This window comes from Drosophila santomea, chromosome 2L, assembly GCF_016746245.2.
Source record: "Drosophila santomea strain STO CAGO 1482 chromosome 2L, Prin_Dsan_1.1, whole genome shotgun sequence".
NCBI classification, from domain to species: domain Eukaryota; kingdom Metazoa; phylum Arthropoda; class Insecta; order Diptera; family Drosophilidae; genus Drosophila; species Drosophila santomea.
In genome coordinates, this window is record NC_053016.2 from 19,295,989 (window position 1) to 19,313,800 (window position 17,812).

At 37.6% G+C, this 17,812-nt stretch overlaps 5 protein-coding genes across 7 annotated transcripts; 3 read left to right on the plus strand and 2 right to left on the minus strand.

The window, feature by feature from the left end:
- Nucleotides 1-1,260: 1,260 nt before the first annotated feature.
- LOC120444294 (WD repeat domain-containing protein 83) lies at nucleotides 1,261-2,598 on the minus strand. Its single transcript, XM_039623818.1, has 5 exons — nucleotides 2,465-2,598; nucleotides 2,288-2,406; nucleotides 2,156-2,228; nucleotides 1,555-2,085; nucleotides 1,261-1,496 (listed from the first exon to the last, which is right to left on the minus strand). Exons 1-5 carry the CDS (start codon nucleotides 2,541-2,543, stop codon nucleotides 1,372-1,374), a joined length of 927 nt encoding a protein of 308 aa, XP_039479752.1. The 5' UTR covers nucleotides 2,544-2,598; the 3' UTR covers nucleotides 1,261-1,371.
- Nucleotides 2,599-2,888: 290 nt separating this feature from the next.
- Nucleotides 2,889-5,293, plus strand: LOC120443900 (cdc25-like protein phosphatase twine). Of its 2 annotated transcripts, none has more exons than XM_039623329.2 (2): nucleotides 2,889-3,127; nucleotides 3,224-5,293. In XM_039623329.2, the coding sequence occupies exon 2, from the start codon at nucleotides 3,224-3,226 to the stop codon at nucleotides 4,499-4,501; it is 1,278 nt and encodes a 425-aa protein (XP_039479263.1). In that variant the 5' UTR covers nucleotides 2,889-3,127; the 3' UTR covers nucleotides 4,502-5,293. The 2 variants fall into 2 exon arrangements, with proteins under 2 accessions (XP_039479263.1, XP_039479261.1); XM_039623327.2 differs by having other exon boundaries at nucleotides 2,890-3,153.
- LOC120443901 lies at nucleotides 5,273-6,744 on the minus strand. The gene is made up of 2 exons (XM_039623330.2): nucleotides 6,541-6,744; nucleotides 5,273-6,464 (listed from the first exon to the last, which is right to left on the minus strand). Exons 1-2 carry the CDS (start codon nucleotides 6,598-6,600, stop codon nucleotides 5,451-5,453), a joined length of 1,074 nt encoding a protein of 357 aa, XP_039479264.1. The 5' UTR covers nucleotides 6,601-6,744; the 3' UTR covers nucleotides 5,273-5,450.
- Nucleotides 6,745-12,536: 5,792 nt separating this feature from the next.
- On the plus strand, nucleotides 12,537-14,731 carry LOC120443903. Of its 2 annotated transcripts, XR_005615607.2 has the most exons (3): nucleotides 12,597-12,907; nucleotides 14,229-14,306; nucleotides 14,675-14,731. XR_005615607.2 is itself a non-coding variant. In XM_039623332.2 (2 exons), exon 1 carries the CDS (start codon nucleotides 12,773-12,775, stop codon nucleotides 12,899-12,901), a length of 129 nt encoding a protein of 42 aa, XP_039479266.1. In that variant the 5' UTR covers nucleotides 12,537-12,772; the 3' UTR covers nucleotides 12,902-12,907; nucleotides 14,229-14,306. The 2 variants fall into 2 exon arrangements, 1 of the variants encoding a protein (XP_039479266.1); XM_039623332.2 differs by lacking the exon at nucleotides 14,675-14,731 and having other exon boundaries at nucleotides 12,537-12,907.
- Nucleotides 14,732-15,372: 641 nt separating this feature from the next.
- Nucleotides 15,373-17,665, plus strand: LOC120443902 (protein tyrosine phosphatase type IVA 1). The gene is made up of 4 exons (XM_039623331.2): nucleotides 15,373-15,514; nucleotides 15,570-15,736; nucleotides 16,901-17,032; nucleotides 17,094-17,665. The coding sequence occupies exons 1-4, from the start codon at nucleotides 15,395-15,397 to the stop codon at nucleotides 17,203-17,205; spliced, it is 531 nt and encodes a 176-aa protein (XP_039479265.1). The 5' UTR covers nucleotides 15,373-15,394; the 3' UTR covers nucleotides 17,206-17,665.
- Nucleotides 17,666-17,812: the final 147 nt, after the last annotated feature.

Below are 17,812 nucleotides of genomic sequence, written 5' to 3' on the forward strand. Positions count from 1 at the left end.
CGAAACAAAACAGAGTACAAAAGAAAAAATAACGCAAATAGACATACAATTTATGAATTTTGTTTGGTTAATTGTTTTTGAATTGCATGCATTCGCAAGTGCGAAAAAAATCGAACGTTGAGAGATGCCGAAATTGTTTAAGCAAAATTAATTGATGATTCCTTGAACTCTATATACACCATCGCATTAATTTTTATCTTTTTTTAAATTATTTTTTCTTATCATTAATTTTTACTTTGAATGGAACATATTGAGTTTTTGTTGATATATTTGTGTAAAAAAATTTTAAGTCTAATTATGTAAGCGATCGATGAGCGAAGGCGGTAAATATTAAACAATACAAAAAAAAAAAATAAAAACAAAAAACAAAAAAATTATAACATTCTAAAGGAAAAGATATAAAATGCAAAACGAAAAACAAAATTAAGAGCAAGTGAAAATCGTTTATTATATAAACTATTATATAAATATAAATTATATACAAATTACGCATACCTACCACAACATATATAAATAATACATGCAGCGTACATACGAACATAAGTAACGGAACATTACATAATATTACTACTAAACTGCTATAAACAAATACTTTGCATACATATTTAATATGCTTTAGTAACCTAAGTAAGACAGGTTCAGAGAGTTTGACCAGAGTCCCTTAATCCCACTTACCCCCACCCACAACACCCCTTTTCAACGAAAGAATGCGCACGTGTGAGCTAGAGGCCAATGTTGCAGCTGTCTCCCTTCGCCAAGCTGCGTCTGCGCTGTGCAATTTCAGTTTCTTAACTTTGTTCAACAAGTGTCATGGCTGCCAGCTAGGACACCAAGTGTTCCTGCTCGGGCGCCACTGTAGAGACCCGATTCGAAATGAAGAAGCTCTTCTTTGCGCAGCGTTGCCGCGACTAGGCGTCCCGCATTTCCCCACAAGGAGAGAGACTATGAGAATGATGAAAGATACAGCTAATGCATGTAGGCAGCTCAATTTTATCAACCACGCCTGCTCGCCCACTTGTCCGCATTCGAAATATTTGATTAAGGAAATTTATGCAGCCCGTTCATAGTTAAAGGAAAAGAAATCGTGAAGAATATATAAGCCAGATCATTCGAAAATAAACACATATTACTACATACATTCATGCTCTATGAAAACAAAAAATTATGTCAAATAAATGGTTTTTCCTTTTTCCCTCAACAAAACAATATATTTTTTTATTTTGGACGTTTTTTTATCTGGTTGTTTTAAAGGCTTTTTACTAAGTTTAAGACGGGCTTCCGAAAGCGTCCTTTTGTTTTATTTATAAAACATATTATCTAGGTAACTATATTAATTCTATCACTAGCTTAAAAACTATACAGCACTATAACTTATAATTGCTCCTCTTCGATTTGCAAATCTGTTGAGAAGACATACATGTCCCGACGTCTGGCAAAAATCATTTCCTGTCGCTTGGGATGAGAGGCTAAAGAGTGGACGACACCACCATTATCACCTGTCGTGTATAAAAAGGAAAACCAATAAATATTAACAAAGTTGAACAATTTCATTACTTATGCGAATGCGCTGCAGTATTTTCCCTTCGAGCAGGTCGTACACAAAGGCGTCTCCATCACTAGATCCCGTGACTATATGAGCATCGTTGGACAGTATTCCACACTCGATGTGGTAGTCATCGCCGCGATGGCCCCTGTACTCGGAGAGTAATCCCCCAGTCTCACAGTCCAGCAGTCGCACCACGCTATCCTGACAACCGGCCACTAGGCATTGCTCGTCGCGCGTCTGCGCCAGATAAGTGATGGGTTCACCAACCTTGTCGCAGGTTAGTTCGCCCACCCGAATATCGTAGGTCCTCACACATCCGTCCAAAGAGGCGGCGTAAATCCGATTCTCGTTGGTTGCCACAGTGGTGATGCAGTCTCGAGCCTCCTTCATTACCTGAACGGGATCCAGGCGACGCGTTCGAATGTCCCAGCACATCACGACATTATCTCGACCCCCAGAAATGGCTATGGAGGAGTCCTCGTTGAAGCAGACGCATCGTACACCGCCGGCGTGGCTGCGTAGCCGCCGAACTGGAGCTCCTAAATTGGACGGCACATTAGCAATAATTGGTGCTCTTTAAAACCGAGTTGAGAAATGCTTAAAACTCACCTGTGGACACATCCCAGTAGATAATGCTCTTGTCCAAGCTGGCGGAAACAATATAGCTACTATCACAGCTTCCCTGCAACATGCCGAAGTAGATTACTGAACGTTCTAGGTAAATAAATTATAAGACTGTACCGCCGCATCAGTGACTTCATCCGCATGACCGCCATAAGTCTTAAGAAGTAATCCTGATACCGGATTCCACAGCTTTATCTTCTTGTCGGATCCACAGCTCAAGCAATAAGTGCCATCGACTAAATTTTAATAAAAAGTTTAAATAGTATTATCAGGCGCAGGAATCCATCCACTAACCATTATAGCGCACAGCTCGCACTGCTCCTTGCTTGCAGTCAATTGTGGTTTTTACATTAAGGTTCTCGAATTCCGGCATATTTTTAGAAGCAAGAAAAATATAAACAAACGGGCAGTGTGACCAGACGTAATAAGTGGAAAATCGTTCTTTTTAAATTTTCTAATAAAAAAAAAGGTTATAGTAATAATTATTGTAAAATCTTTTTTAGTCTCTTAAAAAAATGATTCTACACCTTTTAAACAAATTAATTATTAACTAGCATATTAATTGATGGCTGATTCTTTGTTGTTTCTTATTACCAATATTTTAAAAGAATCGCCCACTGATGGTCCTTTGAACATATATTTTTGTAGGAAACATTATTTTTAAGATGGCTGAGCCCTTTAAATAACACAAATCCACACCATTTCATTGGTTTTTGACATATATAGTTTAACCAGCCATGCAAATACCCCAAAAAATTAAACAAACAATTTAAATTTAAGCGCGCTGTTTATTTATGGCACAGTGGTGTGTTAGCAGGTGGTGAGTTCGTAAGGGTAGAATGGGTAATTGATAAAGGCGCCAATAAAGTTGACCGGCAAAAGCGAAAAGAACAAGTGGCCAGAACAAAAAAAGCCAAGGATTTGGCAATTGGAACCGAAAGTCTGGACTTCCCAATAGTTACGTATAGCGAAAATATATCCGGGTAATTCCGAAAATTCAGCTGATTCTGGGGGTTTACAGCTGACGGAAAAACTTTGTTTTTTAATTCACAGATGGCCAGCAAGCGACTGTTGCTCGATGTGGAGGAAGAAGATGAGGAAAGTGGAGCGTGTGGTCAGAAGAATTTAGAACCCCATGATAGTGATGTGGATTACCAGGCCAAGAGACGCAAGTCAGCCGTGCAGGAGACTCCTTTGCAAAGGATTCTCAAGCGGCATGTTCTCGCCAGCGCCATTCTATCGCCCATCACCGAATTATCGCAGAATATGCAGGGAGCCCGCCTGGAAGGCACTCCCAAGTCCACCCAAAGAATTCCAACCACCAAGAGCCTAAATACCTTTAACAGCCTGTCCTCGCGAACCCTCAGCAGCTTCAGTAGCTCTTGCTCGAGTTACGAGTCGGGCAACTCCCTGGATGATGAGTATATGGCCTTGTTCGAAATGGAATCAGCCGAGAATAACAATCTTGAGTTGCCCGATGACCTGGAAGTCCTCCTTAGCGGACAGCTGAAGACTGAAAGCAATTTAGAGGAGTCGTCCAACAAAAAAGGTTTTTTGCGTCGTTGCTTAAGCATGCATCCCAATGAACAAACAGAGGAACCAGTTCAAACACAGGATCAGGAGAGCAACATACCCGTCAAGAAGCTGCAACGGAAAACGCTCTCAATGAACGACGCCGAGATCATGAGCGCATTGGGTGATGAACCAGAGTTAATCGGAGATCTGAGCAAGCCATGTACACTGCCCTGTTTGGCGACAGGCATAAGGCATCGTGATCTAAAGACCATCTCCAGTGACACATTGGCCAGACTCATTCAGGGCGAGTTTGCTGATCAATTGGGAAGCCAGGGCGGCTACGAGATCATAGACTGCCGTTATCCGTACGAATTCCTGGGCGGACACATACAAGGGGCCAAGAATTTGTACACACGTGGACAGATACAGGAGTCGTTTCCCACGCTGACCTCCAATCAGGAAGATCGTCGCATCTATGTGTTCCACTGTGAGTTTTCATCAGAACGGGGTCCCAAGCTATTGCGCTTCCTCCGAAGCAACGACAGAAGTAATCATGCCCACAACTATCCAGCACTGGACTACCCTGAACTTTATATCTTGCACAATGGGTACAAGGAGTTCTTCGGCCTCTACTCGCAGCTATGCCAGCCCAGTCATTATGTGCCAATGCTCGCCCCGGCGCACAATGATGAGTTCCGATATTTTCGGGCCAAGACCAAGTCCTGGCAATGTAGCGAGAGCGGAGACAGTGGGATCGGCGGTGGAGGCTCTCGGGGCCTTCGAAAGTCCCGTTCTCGATTGCTTTACGCCGAGTGATGTTTTCAAGCTATAGATAAAATTCTCCATACTATTCGCCTGCCCTAAGCTCACAAAGATCTCAATGAGGACCTGTGGCTGCTTTTACTCGTAGAATAGTTTGTATTATTTAAGGACGCAAATTTTTAGGTTGATTTCTTGTTGCGTTGTTCAAATGTTGTGAAAGCACTTTGTATTTATTTAGTTCCTGATTCTGGATTTTGTTCCGCGTTGTGTGAACAACACAAAGGCCAAAACAGAACCACCAAATATGGGAACAAGAGCAGAAAATGGATAGGTGTTCTCTAGTCAGTGAATGTGAGTTTCAAAATTAATTATAGTTTATTTTTGTGTTCGGAATTTAAAAGTTAATTTAAGAAAGTATTTCGTGTTTAATTTTTGTTTTAATAAACCAAATTGATTTAATTATGGAAAAAAATGTATTGAATCATTAGGCATAATAATTAACCTTTTAGATTTAAGAACTCCAAAGGAAATTACGAAAATAGGTTATGTATAAATACAAACTATGGTGAAACTATTTATTGAAAAAAACAAACATATAATTAACAATTTCAGAGTTTGGTGATAAATAATGTTTAAATAGAACTGAAGATATAAGAATACTTTATACAAATTTGAAATTCAATGACAAGTGGTAATGAAGAAAAATATTCCCCAATCACTAAATTTATATTTTATATATATTACAGATTTTTAATTACTTTAAAATATTAAAGAAACATGAGGAGAATAAATAATTTGTTACTAATCTATAATAAAAAGGACCAATTATCCGGAACAGTTATAAAAGAAGCTTATTTTATTCATTTTTGATTAACAATTTCTGCGCTTTCAGAGATTCCGATCAAAACAGGTGCTTTAGTAAATAAGGAGAGCACGTTTTTTTGTGCAGTTATGTAACATCGAACTTGTGTTTGTTAACTCATTAAAGACTTATAATGCGGTACTAATCATCATTAAAAGTGGCTTCAAAAGGAGCCTTGCAACCGGCCTTTTCGTAAAACTCCAAAGGAAGGGGATCCTCGTAGTCGTAATAGTCGGAATCCCGGGCGCAACTGGGACCCAGTTCCATTTTCACCATCTTCTCGCGCCAAAAGTCGAGAAGCTCTTTGGTAAGAACCTCATCCCTGAGCTTGAAAATCCAATCGTTGTAGTCATCCGGTCCATAAAATCCAGCATCCCCCTTGTACTCCTGCAGCAGCTCGGCGGCCTTGTTCTGATCCTCCGCCGATGGTGTGCCATCGAAGAGAAGCTTCCAGATGATCTCCCTGGCGGCTGCCGCTATCTTATTAACGCTGGCCTGGTGAACGCTGTCCGGTACAATGACTTTGGCCAGAACAAAGCGCTTCATTAGCGAGCGGTATTCTTCGAGAGGATTTTCTTTGGTCAGGGCGGCCTCAAATTCACCGGACCGGGCGGCGGCATCGTCGGCACTGAGTTCACCCGGTGTGGTGGACACCGCTGCCTCATCCTGATTCTGTAAAGCCTGCTCTTCTTGTGCAGCGCGCACCTTTAAGCTGGCTGCAAATGGAGCCGTACATCCGGCGTGGGCGTAGAACTCCAATGGCGGGGTGTCGTCGCTGTCAAAGAGATCGCAGTCGCGTGACCAACAAGGTCCCAGTTGCTTCTTCACCAGGACATCACGCCAAAAGTCAAGGAGCTCCCTCTTCAGAACCTCATCCCTCAGCTTGACAATCCACTCGTTGTAGGGCATCGGGTCGTAGAAGCAGGCGTCACCACGGTATTCCTCCAGCAATTGGCTGGCCTTCTCCGTGTTTGATTGCGAGGTACCGTCCTCGTCGAATATCAGCCGCCAGATGACGTCACGTGCCGATGCAGCCGTTCGATCGAAATTCTCCTTGGTGACATCATCATCCACGATTTCGTCTACCTGTACGCGTGTTTCTATGAGCTTTTGGTAATCCTTCACAGGATCCACCAAGCCAATGGTATAATCATTCTGTCGAGGTTATGATTGTTATTGTTAGTAAACTGTTTTTGTTTATTTTTATACGTTTGTAGTTCCCCTTTAATACCTGTGGTACTTTCTCTGCGGTTGCCATTTTGTCGGAATGTGCGGCCTTTCGCTTGGACATTCCCTTTAGGATAATTCGGCGATTTAAGGTTCTTCGAAGTAAAGCGTTCAAAATCGTTGGGATATGATCTTCACTATTGTCGGCGAGAAATAAGATGACTAATTCAGATCGCCGCTTGCTTGTGCGGTACTACATAAATAGTAGGGTAGCTCTTTTCTATACAGTGCATTTTAATGGGGATATTCTCGAAAGGAGCACTCCTGGAATCAATATAAAGGAGCCTAGTATAAGAATAATAAAATAAAATATGTGATCAATAGGTATATTCTTTTATTATTTAGTTGGTGTATTATTGCAAAATATATGCTTACGCAAAAAATTTTCGGTTATATTTATAATAAAATATGTATAAGTTCATTTAAGCCCTCTCCTTCCATTATTGATGAAACACACAAACTTTTTTCTTGAAAATAGATTTCAAAATAAATTATTAAAAAATATCGATTATGACCACAATCGATTAAACGTCGAGTAAATAAGGGTATTAAAATACTAAACAGCATTCGAAACTATCGGCCCAATCGAATATTTGAGAGTATATCGGTGCCTACTAACACAAACGACCGAAGTGTTCGCAACGCCTACTTCGACTACAAGTACTTTGCGCTTGGAAATCGGTAGAAAAAATTGTGCAATCCGTGCTGGAAACTACACATATTATTTTCGGCTGATTAATTCAAGTTAAATTTATTGTTTAATTTTATACCGTTAGTTCCGCCCCGCGCTGACCGTGTGTGTGCGTGTGTCACAGACAAAGTAATTTGAGGTTAAGCTGCAGACGAATTTCCCATTAAGGTAGCCAAAAAACCAACGATTACCAATCTTATTTTATGTAAAACACTTAAACTAAAGATATAGTAAATTTACAGTTGCCAAAAAAGCAATAGCTGTGCCGTAAAATAAACACACACAAGGCACTTGCATTCGTGGAAATCGTGTCGGTGAGAGTATCGCGGTGCGTCAGAGTGTGCGTGTGGACGTGAATTCAATTTTCTCGTGCACGAAAAGCAACGAAAAAGCTTCAAAAGTTATACTCAAATGTGTATGGCAATTGTGGTAAGTGTGGGAGGGGCTCGGCTAAAACCGCAAGTATTTAAATGATACATTTTTGTTGCATATATAGTGTCGAACGACAACGAACACTCCCATGTATGTGAGCTTATGTGTGTTGGCATTTACATTCAATTTTTTTCGGTTAAACAATTTCAAAGTGGGTTTTGTTTTTTTTCCAAAAATATTCGTAAGAATTATTTCAATTTTAAAAATTGTTTGCAGAATTTGTATTATAATTTTTTTTTTACATTTTTACAAACAATGTACATATATTTTTGTGTGTTTAAACGCTATTAACAATTCAACTAAGTATTATTATAAGGAAATTGGAAAATAAGAATTTTTAAAAAAGTTGACAAAACACATAATATGTCTCGCCATCTTGTACATTTTTTATAAATAAAATTAAGGAAATTAAAATTTTAATTAGTAATGAACATAAGAACTTTTCAAATGCATTATTTGAAACACCAATAATACCTAGTAGCTCCAATGAATAATTTTTCTCATTCGCAATTAAAAAATTCGCGAAAAAAATCCTGCTTTGTTTACATACATAAAACGTATAGAAAAGTCATGTCCTATTTAGTATCATACACAGCAATCATATACTTAAAATAAATAGGTAACTTCACGCATTTTACTTTCATTTGACCCAGTTACCTGGTTAACTGCCCTCGCCAGTTGAAAGAAGATGTCAGCTGACCCACTTTTATCATCCGAATGGAACCAGGACGGTACGAAAACTATTTTGCACTGCACTAGTGAAGTTTGGTTTTCTTTTTTGGCAGTTTTAATCATCTTCATACGTCATTTGCAGTGTACATACACGTAGTTTTATCTATTATCTAATCTGTTGAAGACATTTAAGGCAGATCTATATTAATCAAAGCGAGACAGCAAACAGTAAACAAAAGACATTGCCGAGAGAAACGGTTTTTGACCGAACCAACCAAATCAGTTTGCATTTTATACTGAGCCAATTTGGACGTAGCAAAGTTGTTGTGAAAAGATTGCCTTCCTTCATAGTTTTTAATTTTACAATCAGTTACTTAACAAGGTTTGGCTGTGATTTGCTGTTATCTCAAGTTTTCGCATTTTTCTACATGTGTTTATCTTGATCTTGCTAATCGATATCAGTAAAATGCGTCAATTGGATTTGAAAGAGAAATTAAATTAGAACCCGACAACTGATTCTGAGCCATACGCACAAGAATTTCATTTATGTTCCAACCGTTGTTGAAAATCCTAACGATATTCATTATTCAACCGATTCTCCTGTCAGATTTCTTGTGCTCTTTCCGTTTTATTTCCGTTTGGGGTCTCTTGTCCTTGAACAAGTTCAATGATATTGCCCCGGCCCGGCAATACAAACAAAAAAAAAGAAGCTCATTCAGTTTTATTCTCTCTTTTTATTTATCCGTGATAACACAAGAGCGACGAGATAAGCGTATCAACCAGGGGAACATTTTAAAAATCCGGTTTGGCCTTATCAAGAATATACCAAACGAACTTACACTTCAGATACAAAAAGAAGTCATCCCTTGACACACCATTTACCAAACACCCAATTATTTAGTAGAGTAGAGTTCCTTTTAATCATATATACATACAATTTTCGAGTTTGAATGCCAATCTAACATTGCTTATAATTTCATTTTCTTATGAAGAGTACATGTACCTCAACTCAGGATAGAGATTACGTATACGCTTCTTGGTAATTTTGTATTCCAGCTGTTTGTATTTGGTTGTCTGGGTTTATCTGCTTTCCGCCAGTTCTTAAATATTCCATATTCCCACGCACAATCGAACGCCAATTGAATTCCTTGAAATGTTCAGCAATACGTTGGGACATTAAAGTGCCTCCAGCAATTTGTTTAAGGTCATTTTGATTTAGTAAAACTTATTGGGTCTCGGAACATCTTGAATGAAGCGCAGCTTGAATACTTCTGCTGTCCAATTAAATACACTTGCTCTTAAGAAGTCGTTAATTAGAAATTGAGAAATAGCATGAGAGTTGGGAGCTTTCAGACTATTTTTCGCGGTTATATATCATTGTTCGATATTTTTACTGCTGTCACGTTTTGGCAGCTTGTGTGCAGAATTTCACCAATACATGTCATATCCAAAAATAGACCAAAAAGCAAACAACAAAGCATGCAATACAATTTACAAACCTTAGTGGGCGGTGGAGGGTGGTAGATTGGTGTAAAAAGGGGAAATGTCACCGCCCACACACCGACCACCCCGGGTTCTAAATATAGTGCGATAAATGCGGCGCTGTTTGTCCCCAATAGTTTTGGCCTGCCCTTGGTTAAGGCACAGCACCCAAAACTAACTAGTAAAATGGCATTTTGCTGGGGTACTCCTTGTCTATAAATCAACCTTGAAGGACCTGCAATTTGTGGCAGATGACATGCAATTGATAATTGCAATAACAAGACAAGATTGTTTATTTTTGTTTTGGTTGCATTTAATCAAAGCCAAACAACAACAGCTGTTTTCCTATTAAAAGACGTTGGTGACGCATGAGAAGCCGCCGCCTGGTGCGTCACGAAAAACAGCGCGACCACTTGGCAACTAAGAGGCGGTTTGAGATCCAAGTTTTCCCGTGTCCGCCATTTCCTGCCTGCCAATTTCACCGCCTCCTGGTTGCTGCAGGAAGCTTCGGGGCGAACTCAAAATTTCCGTTATGGCGAAATAACGAAATAGCGGATTGGGAGATGGTGTTGGGACTTGGACATCGCCCCTCCTCCATTAGTAGTCGCAAAATCAATAGCCCGAGCTTTGTCGCAGTCTCATTTTGAGTCGCTCGCGGTGCACGAAGCAAAGCAATGTGGCTCTGTTTTTTTGCTGTATATTTCCTAATACTCATACCTTCTAGATCTTAAAGCGTGCCGCAAATATCTAATCTGAACAAAACTCAGCCAAGTCTAATGGGTTGCTTCTGGTTATGGAAGTAAAAAAAAACCTTTATGCTATATCTAAGCAATCTTCATTGATTATAAATTTATTTTAAGAAGTTTGAAATGCACTTCATAAACTGATCAATAAATCATGTATAACTGTCTTAGTATTCCTGCACGACTCTAGTGAAATATTTTGTTTGTGTTTAGTCTACTAGTAGTGCCTAATATTGTGAAAAATGAGGGTATGTATAGATGGCCAAATCAATTTAATGTATTGGTTGTGTCGTCTGCGTTGTGTCTGGCTTTTTCGGCACGTCTCTGGTTTTATTGACACCTGTAGACAGCATTAGCTTAGTAAGTTGAGGCTTGAGTGGCACTTACCCTCATCACATTTCCCGACCGTTCGTCATTTTCAATTTGTTTACAACCTTTTACTGCTGCTGTTGCAGGAAAGCGATTACTCGCGAAAATCGGTCGGCGGTCTGGTTTACCAAGATTGCAGTCGAAGTCTAAATAAAAACCTGAAAAACACTTATAAAGAATGAAACTAAAGGAAACTGAAGGGAATCGAAGTACTTTGAACCCCGAATCCAAACTCAGACACCCGGCATTCTGTTTTCTTTCTTTCCTCCAGATTTCATCGGATCCTTGTTCTTTGTTTCCTTTTGTCTGGCCCTCTGTCTAAGTTGTCTGGTCCTGTTTGGGGAAAGTGCCATCAACTTTTCACTCCGACAAAACCATCTGCTAGCTCGCAGGGAATAACAGAAAAAAAAGGAATATTTTGCGAACATACAATAGTGGGTTAAGAAGCTTTACCTAATTGCAGGAATAAATTTACGTTGATTTACATTTATGAACAGAAGAGAAATCAAATGTTTGATTTCCCCAAAGACATTAAGATGAACCAGATTGGAAAAATGTATTTGGAAATCTGTGTATGTAGCGAGGCGCATTCAAGTGGAACAAATACGTAGTTACATATGTATATAACAAGTAACAATAAAGCAGTACTTTGGTATTAGTGTCGTCATGCCATTTGCCTACATCTTGATTATATTCAACTGGTTTAACCGTAAGACTAATTTCATATTAAGTTACACGTTTGTGTGCGCTGTAGCCTTCATTAACTGTGCATATTATAAACTGCATTTAGCTTTGTTTATTGCCCTTAAATAACGACTGACCACTGACCTTGGCATCCCGTAAAAGTTATAATCTGCCTCCGAAACTTTCCTTAGCTGTGTTTGTATACATTAAAAGACAGGTAGCCAGTCAAAAAAAACCATATATATTTCAGATCTTATTAATTATTTATTATTATTTATTATTAATAATTTATTGATTACCCGAATAAAAAAGCTTTACCATTTAGGCTAGAGTCTAAAATTTGAATATCCTACGAGTTTTATGTCTATGTCCATTCAAGCATTTTGAAATACTAATCCCTTAATGAAATGTATAATTTGTATTGGTAATAAATAAAAATATTCGTTAATATATAATATAATATATAATATATATATTAATAATTTATTAATAAATAAATATTAATGTCAATATTATTTGGTTCTCTTTAAAATTATATTGTATTTTGCGACACAGATATAATCCAACTTCTAAATTATTTTTGAAACTTTAAGTGATCTTTATTACGCAGACAAAACATATAAAATCATATAAGATCTTTAATTAAATAGAACAGAACACAAAAATATATTATTATTGTTTTATTTTACTTTGTGAATCGGATTTGATAATTTCAACATTTTTTAATTAAGGAAACTCATGCTTTATATTATTTAACTACTAAGCCAAAACGAAATCATTGAAAAAATACTTTGAAATTAAAACGTTGTTAGTAAGCACAAAATTCTCCTTTTACGGTGTATTAAACTTTTCAACTTTTATATAACAGCAGAGAAGGAAAACTAACAGAGCAATTTGTTTATATTTTTTCTGCCTCTATTGTTTTAGCCTAACAGACCTTTTAAAGTGCTTTAAATATGCACCAGACTGTAAGATAATTTTTTGTGTGAGTAGATGGGTGGAGGGTCAGAAAGCAAACCTCTCTGCGTGAGCGATTGGAGAGTTGTGCGTCACTACTCTCTCCGCTCTCTCCGGCAATGGAGACTTACTGCCGGACGGAGCAATCGTTTCTGTGGCGTAAAATGGGCGGCGATGAGTTGACAATCGCCAGTCGATAGCAAAACATGAGAGAGTGCTCATCGCGCAGCAATACGCGTCTACTTAGTGTGGTAATCGTAATCGATCAACGTCTCAGAATCGACACTTGTCGATATTTAATCGAGATCCTATCTCGCCGCATTACGGGCGATTAACGATAGGTAATTTAAATTTGTCAACTGGCAAGACAGGAAGTGGAAGCCAATCTTCAGTAGTTTCTAAGTAACTGATTTGAGAGAAAGCTCTCCGAACCGCGGATAAAATCGATTATTATGTTATGGCAAACACCTGTCGATATCTAATCGGGAATCCATATCACCGCGTTACAAGCTCCGTCGTAATCAGCAACTAATCGCTGTATTTGCTTAAATGCATAGGGAATGTCCTATGTACATATATATATTTACATATATATTTGCTTTTGTGACTTTTCAATTTCGCCAAGACGCAAAACAAAAAATACATTGCATAAGTCACAAGTAAAAACAGACTGGGAAATATAGCATCAACAAAAAGTGTTGTTGCTTACCGTGTCATGAGGTAAACACACAGACTGATAAATCTAGAATGTACTGGTATATACTAGGTGCATGCCGAGATAAAGTGAAAGTTTTCAGTTCTATCAACAAGGTTTCCCACTTGTATATCTCTTTTTGGCACCCGCTTATTAATTAGTTTCACGCGTTTCAATATTACTAGCTATTCCACATTTTATTCCCCAATACATACCATAATCTAAATGCCTTTGCCTGAAGAGCCTGTACAATTTTTAAGTAAAATATTCGCCTACTTTAGGCAAAAGTGCAAAAATAAACACAGGTCGCACTGGGTCCATAGAAAATGGAATATTTGCTTAAAGAGTTATCGCGTTGTGTACATATACGCGTATATGTATATGCGAAATACACATTATACAATCATTGTTCTGCTTCGGTCTTTATTTGTGAACTCATTTTATACATATGCTTTTCACGATCCTCAGCGGAATATAAATAATGTAAACGGTCGTGGAAATGAGCAGACTTTATCTTAGATCACTTTTTGGGAATATTTTTAATAATTTTTGAGACAGCAGACGACCAATACACTTAAAATTTATTTTAAAGATTTTTCTTGCGTTTGTTTTCGCAGAATAAATTTAAGTTTATTAAAGCGGGGCTGTTGATTATTTAAAAAATGGGTATTTTGGTTGCCAATTAATGATTGCTTTTTAGGTTTTTACGGACCTGTTTACACATTATAAGATATGCGTTACGTACAAAGTGAGCCCTAACATTATAATTATTTCAATTTTAATACAGCAGTTTTGTTTTAATTTATCTTTTTACGCTTTGCATTTTCATGCTCTTTTTTGTAAGAGACTTGCAATCCTTTTTTTGTACAATGAGAATTTATTATTCACAAAAAGCTTTTAGCTGGAAATGTTCATTTCATTTAAATGTTATACCGAATGTTGTCTTAACATTTTATTTCTTATTGCAGTTGGTTAGACCTGTTCCCACATCTATGGAGTTTCATCTAGACAGTGCAGAATACTGCCAGGCACAGCACAAATAAAAAGTGAGTATGGATTATTTTCGCAGTATATGGACTTCTTGCTTAATTAATTAGCTCAAGTGGCACGAGCGGTACAAGAGTGGGTGGCGATAGAAAGGTCACTTGACTTACTGTGAACGAAGCACTGTGACCTTTCTGGACAATTGGCGGCTTGACCCGACCCGAAGAACATCGTAGACAAGAGTGTCGTGCGCGACGAAAATGGCGAATGTCTCAATTATTTCATTGCGTGTAATTGAGCTAAATTGTTTTTTAGTTTCCCACGAATTGTTTTCAATTAAATGAACAATGGGAGTCGCAAGAAAGAAGCTTAAACCGACTTGCACCAGATTTGTCTGGAATTTAACTCAATCTAGTCTTACTCTTTGCAGGTAAGGAATCCTACATAAAGGCGGAGATAGCCTGAGTGACCACGGAAGTCGACATCGATAAGTGGTGTGGATACGATCAGCATTATACCGTATACGGATCAGCTGACATCGCGACAGCAGCGGCCCAATTAGCCAAACACTGTTAATCTATGCGAGAGAACGAGGAAAACTAAATTTAAAGCATCGCGGTGATCACAACTAATATCACAGCAAGGAAATATTTAAGTTTTTATCAACAAATCCTAGAAAAAGTTGTAATATTTTCGAAAACAAAACAAAATCTGAGCCCAAATCATTTTAGCTTCAAATACGTGTGACACTTAACGGGGAACCCTTTTTCAGTCAAAGAAAATTGATTGATTTTCTTTGTGATAGCAGAAAAATCCATAATTGTACTTAATTGAAAAAAAAACTAATTTTTACGTTAACGATACTTAATCTAGGTTTGTGTTTTGGTGTAAAACATTTAAGATACGATACAAAGAGTTAATTATAATTATATTTATTTTTTATACATAACACTAACTTAAACAAGATTCGATTGTAAGCCCCTAACACGCTGAATTTTTATCTAGAAATCAAACTACTTCCGTTACAAAACCAATCAAATCTTTGTGAAACGAAACAAAAACCACACCTTAAGATTGTAAGAAAATAACATAGTTCACTTAAGTGCACACGAGCCAGATTAAGTCCTCAGAACAGCTTTTGTAATTGTTTATGAGCATCACCATGCGTCAAAAAGATCTACGCCCAGCCCCCGCTCTAATTGAGTACAAGGGCATGAAGTTCCTAATCACCGATCGACCATCAGACATAACCATTAATCACTACATTATGGTAAGTCCTTCTATCATCTCAGCCCAAATCCAAATTTATTTAAATATCCTTGTAGGAGCTAAAGAAGAACAATGTCAACACTGTGGTGCGCGTGTGCGAACCCAGCTATAATACCGACGAGCTCGAGACACAAGGCATTACTGTCAAGGACCTGGCCTTTGAGGACGGCACCTTCCCGCCTCAGCAAGTCGTTGACGAGTGGTTTGAGGTCTTAAAGGATAAGTAAGTACAATAATAGCGCTCTTGAATTCGCGTAGATAATTGTTATTTTATTAATTATGTCATTTGTTACATTGAGCCAATTTTTTGTAGTTTTAACATTTAATATTAAATAATAATAACATTATAAAATGTACACTGTAAATATTATTATTTGTTCTTAAGCAAATTAGATTGATTAATTTAAGGCTGCCAACAGTTCAAAAGTTTAAGACATATGTATTTGTAATATTTAATTATATCATTAAAAATAATTTTTGAGATATCATAAACCACAATCAAACTAAAAAAACTAAAAAAAAACCTAAAGTGAATTTTATCAATTTATTCAGTATTATTTGTTGCTTTGTGCCACTCAATCTAAATATAACCGAATACTACTAAATTCAAACTATAAAAAAGCCAACAAAAATCTAAAAGCTGCGCTAGCCACATATCCAATGAGCTGTTAAAAATTCCACACAAATTAAAGAAGAAGATTTTGAAGATGTACCAGAACCCCGCTTGTAGTCCTCGCTATCGCCTTACCTGCTAGCTTAGTATGATTTCCAATGTTCATCAGTTATAAGTTGCTGTATACAATTTGGTTAACTAAAAACTTTTGCACATTCCTTCCTTCATACTTCTCTCAACGTTTTCGTTTTGTAAATTTCGAATTTCACACTCCATTAACAACTTGTAATACCTGTAAGCTACCAAACTTGATCAACGAGAACTTACCTTACCTTCCTATATGATTCGTTTCGTGTGCTATTTTATGATACCGCTGCTGCTGTGCCCTAGTTTTAGAAAGTCCACAAGCGCCACACTATCCTACTACAAACATAAGCGATTCTCGCTTAGACACATACCAAAAACAGTTCCACCAACAACAGCAACTGCAACTGCAATAAGAACTTCAGCAACCAGAGCCAGTTTATCCGCAGCATCAGGTCGGGACACAGATACAATTCCCCTAACAGCCACAGATAATCTCAATGATACTGGCGAGGCAGCTTCAGCAATTTATAATAATACTGCATTTCTTGATAATGAAACTTGTCGGTAAGCGTAGACCTAGAGTTATAGAGTTATTAGCCTAAAAGAGAGAGCAATATCCCAATTAAATTAAGTTTTTTAAGTTTTTTTTATTTGTTTTACAATATCATTTAAAATTATACCTTACAGATATCAACAAAATCCAGAGGCTTGCGTTGCCGTTCATTGTGTGGCTGGTCTGGGACGAGCTCCTGTCCTTGTTGCCTTGGCACTGATTGAATTGGGCTTAAAATATGAGGCAGCGGTGGAAATGATTAGAGAGTAAGTAGTTGATAAAAGGCTCATATGAAGAACAATTTAATGAACACCCAAATTATTTTAGTAAGCGACGAGGAGCCATTAACGCCAAGCAGCTGTCCTTTTTGGAAAAATACAAGCCAAAGGCGAGACTAAAGCACAAAAATGGTCATAAGAACTCATGTTCTGTGCAATAGATTTCTAACACCATATGTATATTCCCACCAGACAAAAAGTGTTCATTTTTTCAAAAACAAAAAAAAAATGCAAGCGGGTAAAAAAGCGCGTACACAAATATGAATTGATAGGCAGCAATCCGAAAAATTGAACTAACCAAGTACCAGAGAGCCAGAAAAATATGGACGGAGATATTGAGTTACAGCCCCAGTTATTACTAAACCTCAAATCTCAAATTGAAATGTATTGGCAACAGTTGTGTAATTTGTATGTATTAATTAATGTAATTTATTGTTATTTTAAAATTCGATTCAGCCAACCCACACCAAGCTAAAATGTAACTACAGCCTATATAAACAGACTTATACGCATATATTTCATTATGAACGGCCCGAATACCCCATTAAATGGTTGTAGAGGGCCTATGAAAGTAGTTGAAAAATAAACCACATGCTTAAATGTAAAATCTAACAACAGCAATCAAAGCATATTAATAAACAAAATCTTCGGGATCTAAGTAAAAGAAAGGTGCACGGAATGGAAGAACTTTACATTTATTTTCTAAAACGGAAAAATGTACTTAATCGCATATTAGTTTGGAGCTCAGCACTCAAAACTGCATTATTT

Bases quoted from the DNA above. Each gene is read 5' to 3' on its own strand.
- LOC120444294 (XM_039623818.1), bottom strand. From the start codon at position 2,543: ATGCCGGAATTCGAGAACCTTAATGTAAAAACCACAATTGACTGCAAG. The intron at 2,229-2,287 runs GTACAGTCTTAT...GGCATGTTGCAG, and splicing joins ATGAAGTCACTGATGCGGCG to GGAAGCTGTGATAGTAGCTA. The intron at 2,086-2,155 runs GTGAGTTTTAAG...CGTCCAATTTAG, and splicing joins CTACTGGGATGTGTCCACAG to GAGCTCCAGTTCGGCGGCTA.
- LOC120443900 (XM_039623329.2), top strand. From the start codon at position 3,224: ATGGCCAGCAAGCGACTGTTGCTCGATGTGGAGGAAGAAGATGAGGAA.
- LOC120443901 (XM_039623330.2), bottom strand. From the start codon at position 6,600: ATGTCCAAGCGAAAGGCCGCACATTCCGACAAAATGGCAACCGCAGAG. The intron at 6,465-6,540 runs GTATTAAAGGGG...TAACCTCGACAG, and splicing joins CCGCAGAGAAAGTACCACAG to AATGATTATACCATTGGCTT.
- LOC120443903 (XM_039623332.2), top strand. From the start codon at position 12,773: ATGAGAGAGTGCTCATCGCGCAGCAATACGCGTCTACTTAGTGTGGTA.
- LOC120443902 (XM_039623331.2), top strand. From the start codon at position 15,395: ATGAGCATCACCATGCGTCAAAAAGATCTACGCCCAGCCCCCGCTCTA. The intron at 15,515-15,569 runs GTAAGTCCTTCT...ATATCCTTGTAG, and splicing joins CCATTAATCACTACATTATG to GAGCTAAAGAAGAACAATGT. The intron at 17,033-17,093 runs GTAAGTAGTTGA...AAATTATTTTAG, and splicing joins GCGGTGGAAATGATTAGAGA to TAAGCGACGAGGAGCCATTA.